This window comes from Ictidomys tridecemlineatus, chromosome 5, assembly GCF_052094955.1.
Source record: "Ictidomys tridecemlineatus isolate mIctTri1 chromosome 5, mIctTri1.hap1, whole genome shotgun sequence".
NCBI lineage: Eukaryota > Metazoa > Chordata > Mammalia > Rodentia > Sciuridae > Ictidomys > Ictidomys tridecemlineatus.
In genome coordinates this window covers 98,593,559-98,615,127 of record NC_135481.1, presented here as the reverse complement: position 1 = coordinate 98,615,127, position 21,569 = coordinate 98,593,559, and the positions used below count along the sequence as shown (strand labels likewise).

Sequence of the window (21,569 nt, the reverse complement as noted above, 5' to 3'; positions counted from 1 at the left end):
GATACAATAGAAGCTAAGTAGAAATTGAGCTAAGAGCTCTACCACCTTATAAAACTTCCCTAAATTAGAGTGGTAAATGGTTACCAGAATCATATAATATATAGAGCATTTATAAAATACATATGTCCCATCAAACTCCTTATTTAGTAGGCTGGAGTGGGAATAGAATCAGTAATATACTTGTTTTGAAATTTGTCCTGAGATAATTCTGGTTAAGTGCCTACTTACTGTAGAAATTACTGAGTTAAAAAATCTACCAAATTTCCAAAGCCAACCTAGTCAATAAAAAAGATCTAACTATTTAGCCTAAAGAATAATAGAATGATTAAATGAATATAAATTTAGATAAAAATATTGCTCCCTGGTACACAAGCAATTAACCTAGAGAAAAGACAGGCTTCACTTGCTCCATTTCATCTGATCAGGGCCTCAGGGACAATCTACACTCAGGCCAGTGAACACTTGGGGCACAGGCTTCTTTTCTAGTGTGAGTCCTGGGCTCCAGGCTTTCCCTCTGAAGGCTGCATTCTTCACTGCGGCGGCATTTTCCAGAAAGGATGCAGAGAAGGCAGAGGAAATGAGCATTAAAAGCAATAAATATATCTTCTTAAAAAATTCTTACTTCAGAAATGGTCACTAAATTCTTATAAATGTGAAGGTGAATGCTGAGGATTAACAATTAATTGAAAGAGTATTCTTTACATCTACACATAAACACAACATTTCTATTTTATTTTTACTGCAGGGAACTGAAAGATCAGGTGAGTTGTTTAAACTGCAGTGTTACTTAGGAAACGGGGCAGATCACCATGTCCCTGGGGCAGGAATGTACTTTTAGGTGAAAAAAAAAAAAATACTTTGAGAAATACATGCATGTTTAATAGAACCAATGTTGGCAAAAAATAACTGAAGTGACTGCTTTCAGTTTAGAACAAAGATGTTGAGTCACTCCTAAGGAGCAAAAACAGTCTTTTTCTGCCAATGGCACACTAATTTAAGGAATAGTTCACCTTCAAAAAATCACTTGTTTTTTTAAAAGCCACTGAGAAGTTCACTTTTGTATGAAGTAGAAATAAAATTTAATGTAAAAAGTATTGCTGTACCTTTTCTTAAATATAAACAAATAACTACTACTATCAAGGGGAAAAATGTGATGTTTTTAAGAACCAAAGGTCTATCTATCATATACTCCAACTATTCTCTTTAATTACTCATCTATTCACCTCAATTATTGTAAAAAAAATTTATAGGGGCCCACCCTGGTTGTAAATTACTATGTTGGCTGTGGAAAGGGGAGGCACATAATAACCGAGCTACGGCCCTGCTCCCCAGGAGCTCATGACATGGGGGAAGGTTTATTTGTAACTACAGAAGTAATAATCAGAGACAGTGAGATGTAATCAAGGAACAAGTCAAGTGCTAGGGTAAAATGAGGGAGAGGATTAAACTTAGGGAAGAGACATCCCTCACTAAGCTGTGATTTTTACATTCGAAGTTAACTGTCATTTATTAAACACCCAGTACAGGAAAGATTTTCACGGACTTGTGCATGGGAAGATCCAGTCTAGGACACCAGGAGCAGCTAGAGAGAGAAAACCACTTCACAATTACCATAGGGAACAGAGAGGGTTTGTTTCGGAGGAAGAGAGCTTCAATGTCTTTCACTCAAATCTAACACTCAGCAATCTGTGACAAACTGCTCACTAGCCCCTGAAAAGCCTCTTTAATCTACTTCTGTCAGCTGGACCAAGACAGGACAACAGCAAGCTGGCTTATTCCAGCCAAAGGAGCAGAATCACTTGGCATCCACTTGGAACACGGGTAAACCACAACAGAAAAACTGGAAGAGAATTCTTTTATCACTCCACCTAGGCAGTAAGATGCCAGCCAGCTGAGAGCTGCTGTAAACAAGACCTTCCAACAGAGGACAAAAGACCCAAGGACTGCTCAGTATATTGAGAGGTTTCAATAGGCTTGAGCAGTTTTAAGGACAACATTTTAGCAGAAGCATTACTTCACACACAGCTAAAACTAAGGCACCAGAGGTGAGCAAGAGCTTCTGCACATCCTAGCATCCCAGACTCTTGACAAAGAACTAACTAAAGGTTCCTTCCCCCAAGCCCTGGGGTAAAACCTGAGGCTGTTTATTATGGCTCCAAAGGTCAAAATTAATAGCATGAATTGGGTCGTCTTCTTGTTCTTTGAAACTCCTTGTCAAGTGGCACAGCCAGCTGGGCACACAACTCTGATATGCAGATCATAACGTTTTTTGAACAGATAAAATGAATTACAATGAGTGCAGCCTATCATATTTCAACTCTCTAATGGGAAGGAAAGTGTCTCTCTTCTTTACCCAACACTGTCCAAATGCCTCCTTGAATAGGCTATTTGAGGCCATTTAAGGTTCTCAAGAATCTGTACTACATCTTATTAGCAAATGACTCTGGAAGCTAATTCAAAGTTCTTAAAATTACAGTTACCCTAAGGACAGGATAGGGAAGAAACTCTATAAGAAAAATAATGTTTGCTACCAGGATATCAAATATTCATGTATATTATTTCATTTCAATCCTCACCAGCCCAGTAAGAAAAGTATTAGTACTTTCACTTTAAACATAAGTAACTGGAGAATGGGGAGGTTGTCATTTGCCCAAGTGAAGCCAAGATTCTTACCTGTGTCTGCCTCACATTCATACCCACACTCTTAATCTCATACTGACTTTGCCAGGATATCACAACAAAGAAAAAAAAAAACACAAAAACTATGAGACTTTTCATTAGTTCATTAAAGAACACATATAATATCTGTATACCAAGCTGGCATCTGTCACTCTTACTGGAAATGAAAATGAGATTTCTCAAATGAAAAGCTGTCTATTTACAAAGGAACAGACTTATTTAAATAAGATATAAAACAATTGCTTTGCTATTTTAGAATTTAAGAAAGAAGAAATGGAAATAGTGGTGCATTACCAATCACCATCCAAAACAGAGGAAAAGTCATGAAAGTTGGAGAAAAATCTAACTGCTATGAAATACTCAATAATGACAACTGGTGACTTGTACATTTTACAAAGAGCAGACAGTAGCAATTGGTAAGTTCTAAATAGTGTTTCCTATAGATAATAATGGTAAGAAAAGCTATCCATCACAATCAATCTCTCATTTTGGGAAAGGCTGCCTATAGCTATAGCTCTAGTCTCATCACAAATCTGTGACTGTGCCCTTGACAACAATACCCCTGCCTCTATCAGAGCACCAATCACACCATCTGCTGTTTGAGCAGCAGCAATTTTAAACACAAACTATTACTACTTTAATGGTAAATCTCAGTACTAGCAACCAAAACAAACAAACAAACAAACAAACAAAACAGTTAGTTTGTGAATTTTATCCACACACCCAGCCAACTATATAACTGTCCATTCATCTATCCAACAAGCCTCCAACCTCCCCATTTATCACTATGTGCTGGGCACTGTGCTAGATACTAACACTTTCCTTCATCTGCAGTGGCTTCTCCAAAGCGAAGTCTAGAGGCCTACCTCCCGTGAGGAGTCATGCTCATGATGCCAAAGTACAGAGATTGTGCCAATTCTGCAATGTGAGTCCTTATTAAGCAAACTACAAAGCATCGTTATTCAAACCATATGCATTTGGGATGACAGTTCTTAACCCTGGCTGCATATTAGCCACCTGAAGAGCTTTAAAATAATGCCAATGCCTGGGTCTCATTCCAGACCAACTAAATCAGAATCTCTGGAGATGGGGCCCAGCATGGATATATTTTTTAAAGCTTCTCAGGTGATTCCAAACGGCAATTCCAAAACCCTAAACTAAGTATTTTTAGAGTGGTATTTCTGAAAACCCCTTAATTCACAAATCTATTAGATGGTAAAAAGACCACAAAATTCCCCCTGCACCCACTGCCCGGCCATCTGAGCTGCATTAAAATGACACATCCATAGTGTTATCTTAAAATTACAGTCCCATTACTTTTTGTTTATAGCAATGAAATACTAAAAAAGAGGTTATTCATCGCTGCCTCCCTCCAGATGCCCCCAGGCCTATGCTGAGAACCCCGAGCTATATGTGGATCTTGAGGTGGCCTTGTTCTCATGCAATAGCTGAGTGCTTGGTAGAGTGCAACTGGCAGTGTCCAGGCAAGCAGCAGCCTCAGCTCAGTTCCAGGACAGGAGAGAACCTTCATAGTCCAGGCATGATTATCAGATTCTTTGTGCTCTTAAAGGAGAGTAATTATAGGCATGTGAAAAAAGGGAAGCTCTCCCGGAGGAACTCTTCCTCACATGCTTCCCAAGAGGCATGAGGGCCATTAAAAATTCCATGATGAAGAGGAAAAACAGCCTGGGAACAGCCAGGAGGCAATACAGCAAATTAATACACCAGCCCTCCTCGGGGAAAGCTGTGATAAAACAGGAAACACTTCTCTCTTTGCAAAATAAAATTATACCACTAATGATAACATAGTCACCACACACACGAATTGTTCTAATGATGGGTGTAAAATTCCCACTGCTGCCTAAATGCTTTGAAAGAAATATTTTCTTACTACAAATAAAATGGGACAAGAAAAAGAAAAAATTTCCATTCAAAACACTTTTTAACATAGTCAGCTGCCTCTTCTCTGCCATCACTCCTCAGTTTACATTCCCTCCTTCGGGCCAGGCTTTTGTTAAATGGTCACCTCTTCACAAAACCCACTGCCCTGTTCCAAGTCCAGTCTCCTCAGTCCCTCACACTGGAGATGGACTGCACCTTCTCTACTGACCTCATGCTAGGCAGGGGTACCTCCAAGAACTTAAGTCTTTCATCATTCACATTTCCTGGAAACTGCATAGAGGTCACTTGTGCTGATTATTTCCCACAGAGAAGTGGTTGCTAAACTTGACTGACTAACCCTCATTCAGTAAAAACTCTGAGGAAATAGTTATTATATATAATACATTATGTGTGTGCATATTATGTACGTACACATTAAACATGTGCTAGTAGACAAATAGGTATACAGTTTAAAACAAAAAAACTTCAAAGATAAGCTAATAAATAAATGTGAACTTTAAAAAAGTTTTTTACCCCTACTTTCAAGAACTTCTTGCATGCAACTTAGAACTCACCAGCCTGGGAATGCTACCCAGGAGTAAGGACAAAGATTATCCATAATTGTTCACAGTTTCTCTCCTTTGCTTTTAGCAGTGGTCCAAAGCAATAGCCAGTATTTCCCTAGAGCCAAGTGTACCAAAGCTCGGCTGAGACTTCCTAGTATTTCCCAGCCCATCCACAAGCAAGCCAGGTAAAGGAATGAAGATAATGATGTGAATAATGAGATACACAAAGAAATAAGAAACTGCCACCTATCCCAGCCAGAGGGCTGAGACTTTTAAAGGAATTAAAATCTAAGGAAAGTACTGATATTGACCCTAGCACAGCACAGCTCTAAGCAGCAGAGGAAAAGGGAAGACAGCAAAGTAATCTATTTTGAGTATTGGATATGACAGGGTGAAGCTCATAAGCTCATACCTTCTTCCCAGAGTATACACAGCCATTAATTTGTTTGGTATCAAGACAAAAAGCTAGAGGACTGCTCTCCCGTGCAGTGAACATTTTTTTTTTGGTTACTGGGGATTGAACCCAAGGGCACTCAACCACTGAGCCACATCCCCAGCCTTTTTATATTTTATTTAGAGACAGAATCTCACTAAGTTGCTCAGGAACTTGCTAAGTTGCTGAGGCTAACTTTGAACTCACCATCCTCCTACCTCAGGGTATTACAGGTGTGTGCCACTACACTTGGCTTGGAGTGAATTCTTAAGGCTTTCTGAGCATCACCACCTCTAAGAAAATCTCCCCTAAACCTTTAAGTTAGGGCTCTCCTCTATACTTTGTATCATCCAGATACAAATCGCTATTGCAACTGTCAGTTTCTATAACTGACTTTCCCACAAGAATATAAGCTCCTTTAGGGAAGTACCTGAAAAAGAGGCTGGCACATGGTAGGGAGTCAGCAAATGTTGAACGAATGAGTGATGAGTAAACAGGATGATACTGAAGGAAAGGCCTTACGGTGGCAGTTTACATGGGCCCACAATTTTCTACATTCTTATTAACACCATTTACGATGAACTCTCTTTTTTTTAAGTTGTAGATGGAAACAATATCTTGATTTATTTTTATGTGGTGCTGAGGATTGAACCCAGTGCCTCACACATGGTAGGCAAGCGCCCTATCACTGAGCCACAACCCCAACTCCTAATGGTCTCTTTTCAAAAGATTTTTCCCCACTGAAATGCTACTTCTCCAAGTAGAAAAAGCTGGCAGTAGGTTATGGTACACCGTTCCAAATACTTCTATAAAAGAACAACTTCTTTGTGTAGCCTGCACCCAAAATTTATGAGTATATCTATTTAAGAATTTATTAGAAAGAAAGAAAATCATCAGAACTTGAAAAGAAATTCTTTATGTTACCAGAAATAATAATTCTAAGGTCCACCAGTTAGCTGCTCTTTTGTCCACAATAAGCCTGCTGAGGAATTCTATAAAACTATATGTACTTTCCATGAAACCTAAATTAAGAAAATTCACAATGAGAGGCATAAGATTCATTCATTTGACAATACCAGACAACTAACAAGTGCCAGACACAGATGCTAGGGGGAATTATTAGACAACAAGGCAAGATCCCTGCCCTTTGAAGCTGCTATTCTAGTGCAAGAGACATGTGGGGGGAAATAAAAAAACTACTACGTAAAAGCATTACAGATTGTGGTAAGAGCTAAACAGGAAGGAAACACAATGAATAGAGAGTACTGCAGGTTGCCCCTTTAGGAAGGTGGTCTGAGTGGTCCTCCCTGAAGAGGTAACAACTGAGTTGTGGTGAGTAGGACCTCGAAGAGGTTTCCAAGCAAAAGAAACAAGAGTGAAGGTCTGAGACAGGAAAAGCCTGTTCTTTTTGAAGAACAAAACGGAGCTCTCCAGTGCAGATGGATCTCTTCCCCAGAGAGGGGGAAGAATTATATGAAAGGAGGCTGGACAAGTAGGCAGAAATCAGATTATGCAGGGTTTTGCAGGTCATGGCAAGGAACATTAATAATGTTCTTTGAAGATGGGGCTTTTAGCAGCAGAAATAATATGAAATATGAGCCAGAAGACTGAGGTCACAGTTGAGACTTAATCACATACCAGTCATGTGACCACAGCAAAGACACCTCAGCCCTCAGCCTCAGTTTCTGCATCTGTAAAACATCTATTTATCTCTGAAGGTTGTATGGATAAAATTGGACCTATATACAAACTTTATAATCTGAAGTGTTATAAAAGAAGAAAATAATGTCCAGAAGAAAATAACAGTCACTAAACAACAATACCTGGCAGAGCAGTGTGCTGGTGAACATCTTCGATGAGAAGCATCAGCAAGAACATCCAGGGAGTAAAGAGGAGAAAGGGGATTAAACTGTGGGGATAAATAAGATTTTTTTAGTAAGGTTTAAATGAAAGAGACCTGTTCCCAAAGGGCAGCCTACTATTTACTTTTCTTTGATTATCCAATTCTCTGTCGAACTAACATAGACACCATTCCATAAGGTTGTGCACAGTTAATAGTGTGCCCAGGAGTGTGGCATAACTCATCTAGCACATCTCCAAAGAAAAAATTCCTTGTTTAACAATAGTTCTTCAAAAACTTCTGATACCCAGTAAATATTTAAATGGCACAAGAGTGTATTTTCCAACTAGCATCACAGGAACTTACATCTAATGATTATCAACTGTTTATCAGCCTCCTTTCCCAAGAAGACTAGTGCAAAATTACCTTTTTTGTTCCCTTATTCTGACAAATGTTTTTAACAGTAACTAGTGAGCACAGACCAGCAGCACAGTACAGCAAAAAGAGACTACACTACACTAGAATTGAAATACCTAATCTCAGTCCATCAAGTCGCTCAGTGTTTAAAATGACAAAGCCTCTTTGAGTTGTATTATCCTCATCTGCAGATTATATGTTACAGGGTTTTTTGTTTTTTTTTTAAAGGCTAACTGAAATGTTGCTTTAAGGTTTCAAAATAATTTCAACTTTTCATCTGTAAACATTTATTGACCTCAAAAGGTAAGCCATGAGGAACAGAGTAATAGTTCAGTGGTGGAGTACACGCTTAGCATGTGCAAAGCCTTGGGTTCATCTCCAGCACAAAAACAAAAAGGGGGCTGTGAGGGTCAAATGGAATACAGTATGTGTAAAAGTACCTTGCTTTATGTTTACGTTAAGTTTTCTTTGGACTTTTCCCAAAATAGCCCATTGTCAGCAACTTAATGCATCTTAAGATTGAAAGAGGGCTGGGCTGTAGTTCAGTGGCAGAGCACTTCCTAGCATGTGTGAGGCACTGGGTTCAATCCTTAGCACCACATAAAAATGAACAGATAAAATAAAGGCATTCTGTCCATCTACAACTACAAAACAATTTCTAAAAAAGATTGGAAGAATTTTGAATGACAACTTCAAAAGAATATAAGAATGTATACTAAGCCATAAAGGTGCTGGACCCTGTTCTACTTGCTGTATGACTTTGGGCAAACATTTTACAATACATGGACCTCCAGTTCCTCATTTGTACTTAACAGATCTGTAGTAGGTGATGACCACAGGTATCCTTCTGCCTTTGAATTCTCTGATATGAACATGATCAGAGCTCTAACTTAAGAATGTTGCCTTCGTGATTTTTTCCTTACCTGACTCTCTACTACATACTGTTTACCTAGTTCTTTTCTTTATGCCAATTATTTTAATGTGGACTTGTCCTAACTATGTTTCCAAGAAGTGGTAAGTTTGATGTAGTGATTACATTTCTTTGAATACATAACTTAAAATTATGTGAAATCAACTCGTGAGATGATTACATCTTTCACTGCTTTAGTACGTTTTGAAACAGCAACTTTACAATGAAAGTTCCAAGTCTAAAATGTACGTCAACTTGGTATGCTACTAAGTAGTCCAAAAAACAAACCAACCACTGAGCAACAGAAACCTGAAAATTTTTACCCATCAGTCTTCATCAATTCTACAACTCATTACTAAGATAAAGAAACCCCTATCCCGCCCAAAAATGAAAGAGTTTCAAACATAAATAAACCTAACAGTAGCCACTATGAGCAATTTTTAGATAGTGAACTCTAGCAGCTCTACCCTCTTCTGCTTCAGATGTCAAGGCTTCATTCAGTAAAGGACTTCACAACTTCACAGTACAGGATTCTGGTGCTAAACTAAACCATAAGCAGATAAGATTCACTCTACTTTCTTACTACAAATTAAAAAATAAAAATAAAAACAGAATCCCCTTGATAAGTAAGAAACTGACAATCATGGGTAAACCTCAAAAGGAGGAAGTGTCTACAATTCTCATCAGTAAGTATCAGATATTCTTGGGGAACAGTCCTCTGAGAAAGTCAGAATAACGTAGGGAAAAGGAAACCTTACCTCTTGTGCACAGGCAGAAATGTGAGGAAAATCAGAAGCCAATGTTTTATTCTTTCTAAAGAAAAGGAAATCAAATGATAAAATAAAGATGATAAGGAAAAGTGATCTTACCTGATTTCGCTCTCTTTTCCCAGCTGATGGTAACCAGAAACTAAAGAAAGGGAGAGAATAACAGGGAAGAAAACAATAAAAGAAGTGGTAGAAAATTACAGAGGGGAGAAGATAAACAGATGGAATAATGAAGTGAAGACAAAGAAAATGGGAGAAGACACAACTGGAGGAGAAAGGACAAAGACTATATGTGAATTTTTGGGCTGAAAGAAACTCTTCAGGGCTGGGGTTGTGGCTCAGTGGTAAAGTGTCCGCCACCTGGCACGTGCAGGGCGCTGGGTTCAATCCTCAGCACCACATAAAAATAAATAAATAAAATAAGGGTTAAAAAAAAAAAAAGTAACTCTTCAAAGCCTCATAATGGAATGTAAATGACTGGGCAAACTACAATAAACCCAAGGTCACAGAGCAACATCAATGTTCTCTCTGCTGTGCAATGACAATGGGAGTTTCAGTTCAAGAGGGGCTTAAAGGGGCATAAACTATGTACACATCTTGCCTATTTTATAAATTAAAAATCAGACTGGGCTGAATGCATACAAGATCATAACTGGGTACTAACCATAAGTCATACAGGCAAGAAACATGGAAGAGCCAACCATGCTAGGTGACAAGGCTCTCATTAAGAATGTGTAGATGATTCTCCTATAGCTACATACAGGCTTTCCACTGCACTTATCAAAGTGATTAGACAGAAGAGATTTTCTCTATAAAGAGGTCTAAAAATGGGAAAAAAAACAGAATAGAGAAAAATCACTCATTTAAAAACAAGAGGTAGAAATGTTGGCAGACATTAATGTAACACCTAGAAACATAAAAACCAAGAAAATACAAACTAGTCTAGAAAGAAAATCATTGTCATGGTTCTGGCCATCTTAACTATTATAAAGAACATATCTTTTAGATCACCTCTTTCAGCTCTGTAGCCTGACACTAGGTTGCTTCATAAAACCTCCTCTGTTTCCTTCTCCAAAGAACAGTGTGCACAGCCAGTAAACACTTCAGCACTTACTCTTTCTGCCGGGGGTCACTGATGATATGGCTTATCCTCTCAGTACCCAGAGTACTTATGCTGGACTCCTAAAAAGGCAAGGAAAAAAAAGAGTAACATCCCACCACAGAAGCAAATATACAAAGTACAATGTTTCTAAGTTCACACTTTCCCATAATTGTGCCACCTGAAGCAACCTCAAATGAACAGCTCAAATGTCATTTGTTTTGTTACCCCTGGGGATCAAGCCCAGGGCCTCACAATGCTAGACAAATGCTCTACCACTAAGCTACACTTCCAGCCCTCTCTATATTGAGACAAGGTCTTGCTAAATCTCCCAAGCTAGCCTCACATTTGCAATCTCTTGCCTCAGCCTCCTGAGTAGCTGGGATTACAGGTGTGTGCCATAGGACCCAGTTCAAATGTCAATCTTGTAACCCAATAGCAACTCTTATTTTTTTTTAATGGGAATCTATCTGAAAAGTATTACATATTATTCCTTATTAATTCTCTACTGATCCAAAGACATTATAAATAGTGTTTAATGTGATTTTTATTCTAATCGATATATACAACCTAAAAATTAGACACATTAGTAGTACCATAGTGATACTTCAATACATGTATACATCGTTTCTTTATGCATACTGTGGTTACTAATGTATATAGCAGAAACACTTTTGCAGAAAATTCAACAGCAGCCAATATTTAACAGGCCAGCACACAAAGTTGAGTCAGCCATGTGAGTGTAGCCCCACTCACATGTGAGAAAACTTCACAGTGGGAAAAAAAATGAGTTCTCACTGGTAAACCCTAAATAGCTGCTAACTAAATGAATACATATCACAGGACTTTTGTGACTTATAAAAATTGTCACCCTGTACCTAATCCATTAAACAACATCTCAAAGTAAAAACAGAAACTTAAACTTGTAAAAGCTGACTTGTAAATTCAGGATTCTCAAGACTGTAATGTGAACACTTACCCATAACACTATAAGCAATTCAGAAACTAATCATCTCCAAAAAATTAGAAAATAGCAGAAGGCACTCACTGTTCATTGAACTTGAGTACGTTCATAATGACTATCTATTACAGTACCTAAAAAAGGACACCAACCCCTATGTGAATAATGGTTACACACTTGTGTGTAAGTGTTAAGAGAACATGAGTCATGAATGTCAAGATTGGCAAGACTGTTACTCAAACACATTTGTTTCTGGACAAGTATTGTTATCTGTACTCATTATGTGTATGGACTAGCCTAAACATTAGGATACATATTTTAACAGAACCACTGGCTATAGAAAAATTAATCTGAGGTCAGATTCTGGAAAAGAGTGTAACTAAATGACCAGGTTTCACACATGCATTTTTCATATTTCTTATTCCTACAGCTATGCCGCCTACTTACAGACACAGAATGGTAGAGGGCCAAGGGAAAAGATGGGTGAAAAATGAGCTATTTGCTACGGCAGAAAAATTACTAACTTAAAATGCCGTAATGTTTAAATTTACAGTTTATTACTGTGTAAATTACAAGCAGTACTTTGCGTAATTAGCAGCTCGCTGGCAGGGAGCTGTGAATGAAACTCATTATTTATGATTACAATTTAAAAAAAGAGGAAAGGCTGGGGAAGGGGAAAAAGGGGGGGCAGAGCAGTGACCTCTGCTAGAAATGACAAATATCCCTTTAAGGTGATGAAGATGAATTAAACAAGTAAATATTATCCTATTCATTTGAAATCATTAGAGGCTTGTCCAATAGGCCCTAGTTCCCTCCCAGGCAAGCTGAAGTCAGTTAGAGATGAACTGACTCACTTCCATGGAAGTAGAAGGCTCTTATTTTATAAGAGCTGAAAGAAAGAAAAGCAGGTGGTAGGGAGAACCTCATCTGTCCAACCTAACCAATAAAGAGAAAAAATAATCCCACCTGTCTGTTCCCCACTCCTAACCTCTTACCTCCCTCAACCATATATACTTCTATTCCAGTAGCTGTCCTATAAACTCCCAAAACAGCAAACACAGCACTCTATTAATAGTCTCAAAAGTGAATGACCCAAAAAGATCAAGTTATCATTCTTCCAATAATCAAATCTTACTACTTAGTGAGATTCAAATTAGAATTTAAAAATAAGGAGTAAGAATCTGAGTTGTCTACAAATAAACAGCCCCATTTCTTTTGCATGGCTAAAATTTCAGAATATAGTTCCCTGAAGCCTGGCACAGTGGACACACCTGTAATCCTAGCTATGAGGCTAAGGCAGAAGGATCACACATTTGAGTGAACCTGGGCAACTCAGTAAGATCCTGTCTTAAAAAAAAAATGTAAAGGAGACTAGAGATGTAACTCAGTGATAAAGCACCCCTGGGTTCAATCCCCAATACTGGGGCAGGGTGCACCAGTCCCTTAAGAGAAATCAGACTATGGCTGACTGCTATATACCTAGCTCAGCACAGAGCCTATATAGCAGGCATTCTAAATGCTGAGAGAACAAACAAATCAATGCTCTCAAATGTCTCTCTTTCTTATCCCTCACCTACCTTCATCTTCAAGTAAGTATTAGCCCTTGTCTTTGCCTGTCTCTTGGTCTCAAAGCTGGGGTAAAAAATAAAAAAATAAATAAAGTAGCTCTGGATTCCAATATCTATTCTGTCACTACAATCCAGGTAACATCAGACATTACTTAAATTCTTTGAACCTAAGTTTTTCTCATCTATAAAAGGAACTTTCAGGGCTGGGGTTGTAACTCAGCGGCAAAGCGCTCGCCTAGCATGTGCGAGGTCCTGGGTTTGACCCTCAGCACCACATAAAAATAAGTAAATAAAATAAAGGCATTGTGTCCAACTAAACCTAAAAAATAAATATTTTTTAAAAAAGAAACTATTAACATTTTGACAAGATCGTAGGGAGGAGTGAAATAAGCCAAGTGTCTATCACAGTCTTGGCTAAGCAGAACTAGAGACCGTAGAGACTCCTCTCTTGTGGCCAAGGAGGGGATATTGTAATTTGATAACAGAGATTTTTGTTTTGTTTTAATGAATTCTAGGATAAAAAGACCAAAGTTAGAATATAACAAAGAAACATTCCTTAACACACAAGTTGTTAAAGAGCCAAGAGTATTTTAACTTAAACCATAATAATGATGATTAATCAAAAGTGCAGAGAGACAAGAGATCAGGCCTGTAGATGCATTCACAATAGAGGCTGTGAAGAGAATATCTGCTTTGTCAGAACTCCTGTGTGGATTACATTTTTATCATTTATGTGTGTATAAACTTAAATCCTACATGTTCACTCTTGCAAACTCCCAAAACATTCCAGTTGGCTTCCCTAACACCAGGGAGTTCTATAGCATCTTTGATCACCAATAGGATACACAAATCCCATGGGGAGTTTTATCTGCCTAGGGCACCCAGGAAACCATGAAAGCTGTCACCTTCCCAACCAGCAATAGGATACACAAATCCCATGGGGAGTTTCATCTTCCTAAGGCACCCAGGAAACCATGAAAGCTGTCACCTTCCCAACCAGCCTTCTTCGCCCCTTTCTGAGGCATCGTGCTGCAGCCCCTGGCAGACGATTCAAACGAGCATGGTATCCTGGAAAAAGAAGGCCTCGGTTACTGAATGTGGAAAATCCATACACAGGGAGATGTTTCTAGTACACTGGAGCCCTTACACCCAGGATCTTCAGAGTGTTATTTGCCAAGGACTTGTTCCCATGTCTTTGTCACTAGCTGAATGATCTTAGGCACACCTTTTACCTAGGCATCCGCACCTACATACTTGGTCCTACTTTATAGAGTTGTTTTGAAGACCCAATGAAATAGCATATGGAAGGTTCTTTATAAACTGCAAATGCTATGTAAATATAAGGTATATTAACAATTTTTAATTTTAAATTAAATGCTAGTTATAATCTCAAAAGCATTCTAATATTACAAAGTAATGGTGAAAAGAGAATGCACACTAAAACCCCATTTTCTTTTTTTTTTAATATTTATTTTTTAGTTGTAGTTAGACATGATATCCTTATTTTATTTATTTTTATGTGGTGCTAAGGATCAAATCCAGGACCTCGCAGGTGCTAGGCAAGCGCTCTACCGCTGAGCCACAACCCCAGCCCTAAAAACCCCATTTTCTTAACTGTCCTACGTGTTCTCCACACAGAAAGAACAGGAAGAATTCACACAACAATGTTATCAATGACATGGTTTCGGGATCTGGGATTGCAAGCCATTTGTTTTTTGTTTTTGTTTTTGTTTTACTTTTTGTGCCTATGTTAAGTGGTCCAAAAAGAACTTATAGAAATGTTCATTGAAGGGGGCTGGGGATATAGCTCAGTTGATAGGGTGCTTGCCTAGCATGCACAAGGCCCTGGGTTCAATCTCCAGCACCATAAAAAAGAAAAAATAAAAAAGAGAAGAAAAAAAGAAATGTTCATTGAAATGTTTGATAGAATTTAATAGGGTAGCAAAGAATGTGCCTCAGCCAGGCAATAATCTTTACCAAGTATTCACTGCTTTGAGAAAGTCTATCAAACTCCAAAATTCATCAAAATAAAATCCTATTTCATAGTTATTTATAGCTCTTAGTGTAACCCTGACCACCTACAACAATAATCAACAAATACTTGATAACTGACTAATAGGTTGATTATTGGTTACTGGGAATCCTAGAGTTATAAATTTACAGAGCTAAAGAACCCCCCCCCCCGCAAAAAAAAAAAAAACAGTTTTGTTCAACTTCACATATCTTAAGCAAGGCCCCTGAAACTGAAGGAAATGAAGCAACCACAGAGGTAGCAGAAAGTACCAAAGAATACATGACATTTCCTTCTCCCCATCCTGGGCTGAGTTTTTCACCCCACTGTGCTACCTCACAATTGAAAAGAAAAAAAAAAAAGCAAAAGAAAAGGACATATATTTATGCTTAAGTATGCAATAATAGAATCATTAAAATAAAAATCTTCCATTTAAAAAGTACCATTGCACCTTGTAGGTGGATGTTCTTACTGAAATCTGTTCTTTTCCAAGAGACAGATTTCCAATGAATAGTCAATAACCCATCATGAGTAATGATGATTCTTAGAATATACATTAACAAGGCATTTCTTCAGCTTCAAGCTGAAGAAATGCCTTGTTAATATATATTCTAAGAATCTTCACAGATTGAATCAGGTAAGAATGCAGAGAATCTCAAGCTAAGACTCACCCTTGAATCCTCCAGAAACCCCTGAATGGTGTACTATCTCCACCATTCAGATAGTACTGCATGCTTAGAGGCATGAGTATCCTTGACAATGACATGATTCCTCCCAAAAAGAACTACGAAGGCATGAATTATATTTTAGTTTTCTCCAAACTTACCTCTTTGAGCTGGTCGAGAAGGTAAAAGGAACGTGGAATCTGAAAGTTTATCCAGTCCAGAATCCATTCTTTCTACTTCAGCGCAACGATCAGAAGTCCACTTAGGCAGAAGATTAGGGACAGTGAATCCTGGAACACATTCTCCTTCATAGAACCAATCACTCTGTTCATCATCCCCTAAAGCAAACAGACCATATCATGAGCTGGAATTTTAACATCCATGGGGAAGGGGGGGGGGCAGGGAGGAAGATGACTTCTCAGCACTACAGTTTTTATTATATTTTTAAATAAATCAAAGTACCAAAAAATTGTTCTGGAAAACATTATGATGAAAACTGGGACATCAAACTAGTTCCCCTGAATGTCATATTATGCCAGACTGGACAACTTTAATAATAAAAACTAATAAGACTACACTTACTAAGACTTTACAGTCTATAAGAATCCATGCTGAAAATCTGTAAATGTGTTATTTCTTCCAAGTCCTACACTAACTCTAACTTACAATGAGAAATCATGGTTGTTAGTAAATGATGAAGCAAGAATTTGAAACAAAAGTCTAATTAATTCCAAAGTCTGATGTCTTTTCCACAAAAAATAAACTGCCCCCTTCCCATTTTCCATGGCATAGATAAACCTAGGGGCTCAAAATCCAATTCAAACTAGTTGTTTCTGAGGATTTTTTTTTCTCTTGGTTCTCAAGTATTTGCTCAAGATTTCCAATAATAGACACACACACACACAAAAAAAAAAAACTGAACTAGAAGTAACTTGTGAGATTATCCATAAACCAGCAGACTTCAACCTGTGTTCACTAGATGCCTGGCACAGGAGCTCCCTAAAAGAACGCTGCCAAGGCATAAGAAGAGGCTGAGTGGACTGGGCTACCAACCTCCAGTTCTTCTGGAATCATGCTTTAACCAAACAGGCTCAGCTGTCTTATAATTTGAGATTTTATATATAGTTCTGTTTTGAGAAGAAAAAGGAGAGTGCTCTCTTTATCTGCATTTCTCAATACTATTAGGAAGTCCCTATATGCTAGGCAATGTGTTAGGTATTATGGTTCCAAATAATCACACAACTCCTCCCTTTGGAAAGCTTCAAAGGAAAGAATACTATAAATAATAACTTAATATGGCAAATGAAAAAAAAGCAATAAATACAAGGAACCACAAGAGCATAAAGACTATAAAGATTATCAGTTAGAATCCCTTTAGGAAGCATGCACATTTAAATTGGGTGCCTGAGGACAATTTAAAGAAGTGACTATTTACAAAGGTATAGATGTACAGATAAGGAAAACACCAAGGGATGCTAAAGCCCAGAGCCAGCACAGAAGGGCATTTTACAAGTACTCGACATGGAGTGGCAAGGAAAAGAATGGTTAACAAGGACTACAGAAGGAACTGTAGCCATTGGTGCACATTGCCAAACAGGAGTGATATTCTTCTGTAGAGAAACAAAATCAGTGCCAATAGGCCACCTAACAGAGAGCCAGAGAAAGCTATCATGAAACATGGTAGTTTTCCAAGTTCTGACTGCCCCTATAACAGAATAATTTATCCTTGTCCTCTGCCCTTCACCAGTGGAATCTACAGTGCCTTCTCATGGGGCAGAGCATGCTTCCTTAACCTGCTGAACTGGACTTGGTCAATTCACTTGCTATAAGAAGCAGAACATTAACAGACGTGATTCAGCAAAGACTTTAACTATGCATACAAACATGGTCTGGATGGGTCACTTGGCAATTGTCTTCTGCCATAAGAAGTGAATGCTGCATTTAGCCAGCTCCATTACCCTAAAAAGATGAGCCCAGGCAAGATCAGTTGAACTACAGCCGACCCATAAACCCACAGCAAGAAATAAATGTAAACTACTGATATCTGGGGGCTGTTATGTAGCATTATCACAATAAAAACTTGATAAATAACAACAAATCTCATTCACCTCTCTCTAAACTTCTGCAGATGCTCAATAAGAAATTGGGGGGGGGGGGGAGAGACACTGATACAGTCCATAACTTTGCCCTGAAAGGGCACAAAAGGAGTACTCTTTCTTGGTGAATGACCAGCCATTCAAGGAAAGATGAGGGTGAGATTTCAGAGAGAAAAACCCATGTGAACAAAGGCACAGAAGCAGGCAATAACATGGCTTTTTGTGCTGAGAACTCTTAAACATCTAAGTATCACCAGAATGTGCCAAGTTGAGGCAGACACAAAGTAGAGAGCTGGGCTACAGAATATTCTACATCTTTCATGATAAATCAAGCAATTCTTATTAATGGAAAGACTTTCAAAGGCCCAAAAACTTTACCTGCTGTAATGGGTCCACACTTTGTTCTGATTGTATAATTATGTATCATAGTCTTTAAAAAGAATAGTATAAACATTTTTTCATAATTTTGTTGGCCATCTGCATTGCATCTTTTGAGAAGTGTCCGTTAAGCTCTTATGCCCATTTATTAATCGGGTTTTTTTTTTCTTTAGTGTTAAAATTTTTTGAGTTCTTTATATATTCTGGATACTAATCCTCTGTCAGGAAGCAGCAGGCAAAGGTTTCTCCCATTCTGTAGGCCCTCTCCTTTGCTGTGCAGAAGCTTTTTAATTTGATGCCATCCCTCTTACTGATTCTTGGTTTTATTTCTTGTACTTTTGGTGGGACTGCAAATTAATACAACTGCTCTGGAATGCAGCATAGCGATTCTTCAAAAGACTAGGAATGGAACCACCGTACGACCCAGTTATACCACTCCTTGGTATTTATCCTAAAAAACTAAAATCAGCATACTATAGTGATGCACACACATCAGTTTATAGCAGTGCAACTTAATGGTCAAGTTATGGAACCAGCCCAAGTGCCTATCAACACATGAATGGATAAAGAAAATGTGGTATATATTAACAATGGAGTTTTACTCAGCCATAAAGGATAAAATTATAGCACCTGTTGATAAATGGATGGAACTGAAAAACATGATAAGTGAAATAAGCCAGACTCAGAAAGTCAAGGGTTCAATGTTTTCTCTCATATGTGAAAAATAGATCAAAATAAGGAAAAAAGGGAGAGAGAATTCCATGAAAATAGAAGGGAGATTGGACTATTCCCTGAAGACCTTAAAAGAGCATACTACAGAGATACTGCCACATCGATATTCATAGCAGCACAATTCACAATTGCTAGACTGTGGAACCAACCCAGATGCCCTTTAATAGATGAATGGATAAAAAAAATGTGGCATTTATACACCATGGAATATTACGCAGCACTAAAAAATGACAAAATCATGGAATTTGCAGGGAAATGGATGGCACTAGAGCAGATTATGCTTAGTGAAGCTAGCCAATCCCTAAAAAACAAATACCAAATGTCTTCTTTGATATAATGAGAACAGCTAAGAACTGAGGAGGGAGGAAGAGCAGGAAGAAAAGATCAACATTAAATAGATACATTAGGTGGGAGGGAAAGGGAGAGAAAAGGGAAATTCCATGGTAATGGAGGGAGACCCCCATTGTTACACAAAATTATACATAAGAGGTTGTGAGGGGAACGGGAAAATAAACAAGGAGAGAAATGAATCACAGTAGATGGGGTAGAGAGAGAAGATGGGAGGGGAGGGGAGGGGGGATAGTAGAGGATAGGAAAGGTAGCAGAATACAACAGTTACTAATAGGGCATTATGTAAAAATGTAGATGTGTAACCAATGTGATTCTGCAATATGTATATGGGGTAAAATTGGGAGTTCATAACCAACTTGAATCTAATGTATGAAATATGATATGTCAAGAGCTTTGTAATGTTTTGAACAACCAATAAAAAAAAATAAAATAAAATAATTTTTATTTACCTGAAAAAAAAAATAGAAGGGAGATCAGTGAAGCAGAGAAAGGGACTGATGAGGAGGAAGGAAGGACAGGAAAAGGGAAGAATGGTTGACTGAAATTGACCAAATTATGCTATGTACATATATAAATATGCCACAATGAATTTCACCTTTATGTTATATCTATAAAGCACTAATTTAAAAACATATAAATAAATAAAGAGAAAGAAGACCAGTAGACTAGAGGAAGGAGAATCGATAAGGAGGAGAGGAGGAAAAGAGGAAGTACCAGGTACTAAAGTGGAGGAAATTACATTCTAGGTATATATGTTATGTCAAAATGAATCCCAGTATTATACATAGCTATAATGCACTAATAAAGCATAAAAAGGTATATCATGCTACTTCACAGCAGTATAGTAAAAGCAAAGAAAAAAGACAAATATTAGTAACTCTGAATGATATCACCAAATCATGAATGGAAGACCACCAGATTTTTCTCAGTATGAGAAAAGAATTAAGACCCTAGCTAGAGCCAACCTGTACATGCACACAGTTCCTAAGGCACCCTTTGTCCCTCAGAATCAGAGAAAGAGAAATTTACTCATAAGAACCTCCCTTATGGTAGGAAGCTCAATAACTCCACAGGGATAAAACAGTTTCATCTGTTTCTATGCCAATTACTCTGAGGTATGAATGAGATGCCCCCCACACAGTACCTTTTCTTTTTTTTTTTTAAACACAGTACCTTTTCAAAATCAGAACTTGGATGCTTGAGTTACTGAGAATCCTAACTGGATCAACCTAGAAATGTGGTCACTGTGCCTCTGTTATTTAAACACTTAATTCTTGGAGAAAAATTATTAGATTTCAGAACTAAAAGAGACTTTAGAAATCTATGAATTCGGGCTGGGGATGTGGCTCAAGCGGTAACTCAATCACCTGGCATGCGCAGGGCACTGGGTTCCACCCTCAGCACCACCTAAAAATAAAATAAAGATGTTGTGTCCACCAAAAGCTGAAAAATAAATATTAAAAATTCTCTCTCTTCTCTATTAAAAAAGAAATCTATGAATTCTTATTGTAAATTATGAAAACTAGAATCCAAAAAGGTTACATGAAATTCTTATTGGCACACTAAGCAAGAGAACAAGAATTTTGTAAATGCCCTTAGACCACTGCAAAATCTCAAATTACTACTTATGTAGTAAAAATAAAGAACTGACAATTAACATACACTAGTCTTCTTCATAGGTCTCTATACTAACCTTCAGGAGTTTTAACTTGAGAAAAACATTTTATATAATATATTCACCCAGAAGGCTGTAAACATTATAAACTTGAATCTAATGTATAAAATATGATATGTCAAGAGCTTTGTAATGTTGTGAACAACCAATAAAAAAAATAATAAAAAAATATATATAAAATAAGGGCTGGGGATGTTGTGGCTCAAGCAGTAACGCGCTCGCCTGGCATGCGTGCGGCCCGGGCTCGATCCTCAGCACCACATACAAAACAAAAGATGTTGTGTCTTCCGAAAACTAAAAAATAAATATTAAAATTCTCTCTCAAAAAAAAAAAAAAAAAACAAGTCAACTACTTGCCGTAAACCATGGCACCGGTTCCAGTCAGTAAGTCAAGAAAGAATAGTCAAGGTATAGGCCAATAGTTTGGGACATTTGTAACTATTATTAAAAGTTTTAAAAGTTAACTAAGCAGAAACAGCTCAAAGCAAAACTCGAACTGAAAGTACAAATGCTTGCTTATGCATAAGCCAAGATACATTC

General features: G+C 37.8%; 1 protein-coding gene across 5 annotated transcripts in view; it reads right to left on the bottom strand.

Moving 5' to 3' along the window:
- Gpatch2l (G-patch domain containing 2 like) overlaps positions 1-21,569 on the bottom strand; it is a 58,139-nt gene that overhangs the window by 18,915 nt on the left and 17,655 nt on the right. For 3 of the 5 annotated variants that reach the window (XM_013356871.4, XM_021723805.3, XM_078050577.1), the window contains exons 4-8: positions 15,959-16,135; positions 14,110-14,189; positions 10,608-10,675; positions 9,485-9,539; positions 7,383-7,468 (exon numbers count right to left, since the gene is read on the bottom strand). In XM_013356871.4, coding sequence (XP_013212325.1) covers positions 7,383-7,468; positions 9,485-9,539; positions 10,608-10,675; positions 14,110-14,189; positions 15,959-16,135 — 466 coding nt within the window. Of the gene's footprint in view, positions 1-7,382; positions 7,469-9,484; positions 9,540-9,595; positions 9,636-10,607; positions 10,676-14,026; positions 14,190-15,958; positions 16,136-21,569 lie in introns of those variants that run through there. The other 2 variants (XM_013356872.4, XR_013439149.1) reach the window with 2 other exon arrangements.